Source organism: Melospiza georgiana, chromosome 7 (genome assembly GCF_028018845.1).
Source record: "Melospiza georgiana isolate bMelGeo1 chromosome 7, bMelGeo1.pri, whole genome shotgun sequence".
NCBI lineage: Eukaryota > Metazoa > Chordata > Aves > Passeriformes > Passerellidae > Melospiza > Melospiza georgiana.
The window spans coordinates 19,177,454-19,181,184 of record NC_080436.1 but is presented as its reverse complement, the minus strand read 5'-3'; the positions used below and the strand labels follow the sequence as shown (position 1 = coordinate 19,181,184).

The 3,731-nt window shown below is 57.3% G+C and overlaps 1 protein-coding gene across 1 annotated transcript; it reads left to right on the top strand.

Annotated features, from left to right (window-relative positions):
* Positions 1-1,436: 1,436 nt before the first annotated feature.
* LOC131085920 (homeobox protein Hox-D1-like) lies at positions 1,437-2,233 on the top strand. Its single transcript, XM_058028497.1, has 3 exons — positions 1,437-1,738; positions 1,781-1,851; positions 1,971-2,233. Exons 1-3 carry the CDS (start codon positions 1,437-1,439, stop codon positions 2,231-2,233), a joined length of 636 nt encoding a protein of 211 aa, XP_057884480.1.
* The last annotated feature ends 1,498 nt before the right edge of the window (positions 2,234-3,731 follow it).

The window sequence follows — 3,731 nt, the reverse complement described above, 5'->3', positions numbered from 1 at the left end:
GGGAAATGCTCCTGTACCTCTGCAGGATGTGCATGCCTGTCCTAGCAATGTGTCCTCTCAGGGCCCCTGCAGGAAAAACCCAACAGATCTGCTCTGAATCCATCAGCTGGGCATAATGGTGAAGCTGAGCTGCGGAGCACAAATCTCCGTGGGAAAGAGTTGATACTGAGTCAGTGAAATGGTCTGATTATGTCTCCCCATTATATCCCTTTCCTGTCACCAGTCTGGCCCTCTGAAATCCACAGGAGATCCAGTGGAATGTTTCCCTCTCTGGGGATTCTGGTTGCCTTCATGAGGTTGGCATCATGCTTGGTCCTTGCAAAATTTGTGGCCTCTTCCTGACCACAACAAATGGCACTTTTGCCAAGAGCTTGTGGAACTCCTTGAGCTGTTGAGTGGAAGGCACTAGATGATGGATGAAGGTATATAAATTTCATGCTTTTATTTAGAAATAAAATATATTTTTAAATAAAGTACAACCCTTGCATTTGCCAGCTGACTCCACATCCACCTAGTAAGAATTAGAAGGTTGCAAGTCTAATTCAAAGCAGCATGATGTATGTAGCCCTTCTTTGTGTTCCTTTTATGTCCAGTCCCAAGTCACGAAAGCCCAGGTGTGCTCTGCCCAGCACACCCTTCTGAACTGCACTGACACACGGTTATGAGCTGAGATGAAACCGATCATTACCCAAGTCAAACATCAGCGTGGCTCACACTGGATGGTCAAATGTCACTTGGAGACGTTTAGGGAAAGATGATCATGTCGGGAGTCCAGATTTCACCTCCTTCACCTTGCTGTTGTTTCCTGCCATTCTGGGGGATTGAAAACCAAGAGAGAGTTGGACGATTTGGCTGGGTAGAGCAACTTGGTGAACACTCAGTAAACAATGCTGAATCGCCAAGGGAAAAATAGAAGTCCATTAACGGTGTGAGCCTGTTAACGGTGAGGAGATTCATTTTTGAGAGGCTGCAGAGCACTTATCTGATGGAACGAGACCATTAAGTGCCATGAGGTGCAGCAGCACCTCCGCGGGTGCGGCGGCCGGGGTGTGCCGCTGGGCTCCCGTGGGAGCCCCCAGATTCTGGCCGGCTGCAGGGCACGGGAGAGCGCAGACGGGCGCCCGGAGAGCGGGAAAGCGCCAGCTCGCTCGCCTTCCAAACTCCCGGCAAACGTCCCAAGTGTGCGGAGACTCCGTCGAGCCAAGGGGAGCGATCTGTCCCGGGGTAATCCCGGTGCGGCACGGCAGGATTGCCCACCTGCAGCCCCGCTCCAGCCCGATCAGCCGGCCGGGGCAGGGGAGCTGGGGGCGCCCGGGACCCCCGGCTCGGGCTCGCCCCTCCGGGCTCCCATTGGCCGCGGGGCGGGACGTGCCCCGCTCCAGGGCCTATATTAGGGCAATATTGCACCGGCGGGGCTCGGTGCTGCCCCGTGGGCCATGGAGCTGGGGTACTTCGCTCTCGCCTTTCCGCCGGGGCTGTGCCGCGGTGCCCCGCAGGCCCCGTACCCCCAGCGAGGGGACGGCGCCTTCCTGGCGCTGGGCACCACGGCCAGCGCCGCGTCCCCCCCGCGGGCGCCGGGCTACGCGGCCGCTGCCCCCGCGGCGCTGGGCCCCGGCTGCCGCCCGTCGCGGGGAGCCGGACCGCCGGCCTACGCCTCGTCCATCCTCGCCGGGAGAGGCCGCTCCCGGGACCCCGAGCGCCCCTGCCCTTGCCTGGGCGCGGGCGGCGGGGAGCTCCGGCACCTCCCGCCCGGCCCCGGGGCCGCGCCCGCCCGCCCGGCTCCCGCGGCGGCCCCGGCGGCGCTCCGCACCTTCGAGTGGATGCGAGCGAAGCGGAGCCCGCCCGGCAGAAGTGAGTGGGGCGGCGGGTGCGGGCGGGGGCTGCTCCCATCCCGGCTCCCCTCTGCCCTTCTCCTGCCTCCACCCCCTGCCTCTGCCCCCGCTGAAGCGCGGTGTTTTTCGGCGTTGCAGGCGGCGCGGCGCCGTGCGGGGGGGAAGCTCCCGCCTGCTCCGCACGCACCAGCTTCAGCACCCGGCAGCTCACGGAGCTGGAGAAGGAGTTCCACTTCAGCCGGTACCTGTCGCGGGCCCGCCGCCTCGAGGTGGCCCGCTCGCTGCGCCTCCGCGACGCCCAGGTGAAGGTCTGGTTCCAGAACCGCCGCATGAAGCAGAAGAAGCGGGAGCGGGAGGCGCTGGCCGCCCCCGCCGCCGCTGTCCCGGGCGGCCCCGCCTGAGGCCCCACGGGGACGTCGGGGCTGGGCTGGAAGCGGCGGCCGGGGACACCGGTTGTGCTGTTCCGCTGCTTTTTCTGTTGGAACTTTATGTACAGTTTTATTTATGAGGATTCAGGGAAAACCGGCGGCCCGGGGCGCCGCTGCCCGGTGTCGGAGCGGGCCGAGGCAGCGGGAGGGTGTACTCGGGAGTTAGCGGAGAGCGCCGCTCCCCGAGGCAGCGCAGCGAGCGGCTCTGCCAGCTCCCCCGGTTCGGGCGGAGGTGGGTGCGTGCCCCATGCTCCCGAGCCGTTCTCCGTTTTGCATTTAAAAAAGACAGATCCGTGCGCTCAGGCAAAGTTGGTACAGAAGGGGAGAAACCCCGAGAAGGCAGAGAAGGGGAGAACAGGGAAACTTCCTCTTACAGATAAGGGTCAGGGATGGTCATGGCATGAATCCAAGATCCTCTTTTGAAAGAAGTGTCCTTGTTTGCTGCCCTGCCCTTTGCTAAATTGCTGCAAAATAGAAGCTGGTTTTGCTTGTATTCATTCATTCATTCATTCATTCATTCATTCATTCATTCATTCCCATTTATTTTCCTGATGTGACTGATATAGTAAAAAAATCTGTTTTTGACAGAAAAAACTGCGAGGTAAAATGTAGAAAGAAATAAAGCCTTAAGAGGAGCACTTCTTCCCATTTGAACTGCAGAGGGGCTGGGATTTCCCTTGCCGAGGCTCTGGGCAGCCCAGGACTGGCCAGTGGCCACTCTGCTAACTCCCAGCTCCCCTCACATGTCCGCCGACAAAATAAAGCCTCTTACAGCACCTAGGGCCAGAATCAGTTCATTTAGCCCTCTCAGTCTTCATTGTATCCCATAGTTAAAAAATTGCATCATTATAAATCTGTTTGCAACAAATCTCACCACATGCAAACCTCAAGACCTGTTGAAGCTCAGAAAGATGCTTGAGTTTGACCAAAGACTAATGCTGGCAAAAGGGAAGAGGATTCCTGGGTCTTTTGCTTGGATAGCTGCACAAAAGAGACTGGCAATGTTCCCACAGATAAAATAACAATGTCAAAGTGGACAAAGGAACCGAGCTTAGACTTTTTTCCCATTTCTGCGTGGGAAAGCAAAACAGCAATGTGGAGAGGAATGACATCTGGATTTATGTGAAGGTGATTTTATTTATTTGTGGACAGGACTTTTATTTTGGACAAGCCTCTTTCTGCCCTGGATTTCTGCTGAGTGTTGGACTTTGGGGTGAAAACCCAATTGTGGGACTAGGGGAGACAGACTTCAAGGAGACGTGGAATGCACTGGGTCCCCGTCTGGAAGCCAGTCCCAGACACCAACAACTATTTGTCTTTGTTGGATGCTTACTGGGTAAAATGAGCACAGAGGGAAGATGAAGATGGATGTCTCAGGTCAAAAAGCCTGCAACGAAGAAGATTCTTACTTTCTGTAATACTTTCCATCCCCTCAGGTGCCCTTCTGCTTAAGACTTTCTTCTGAAGATTC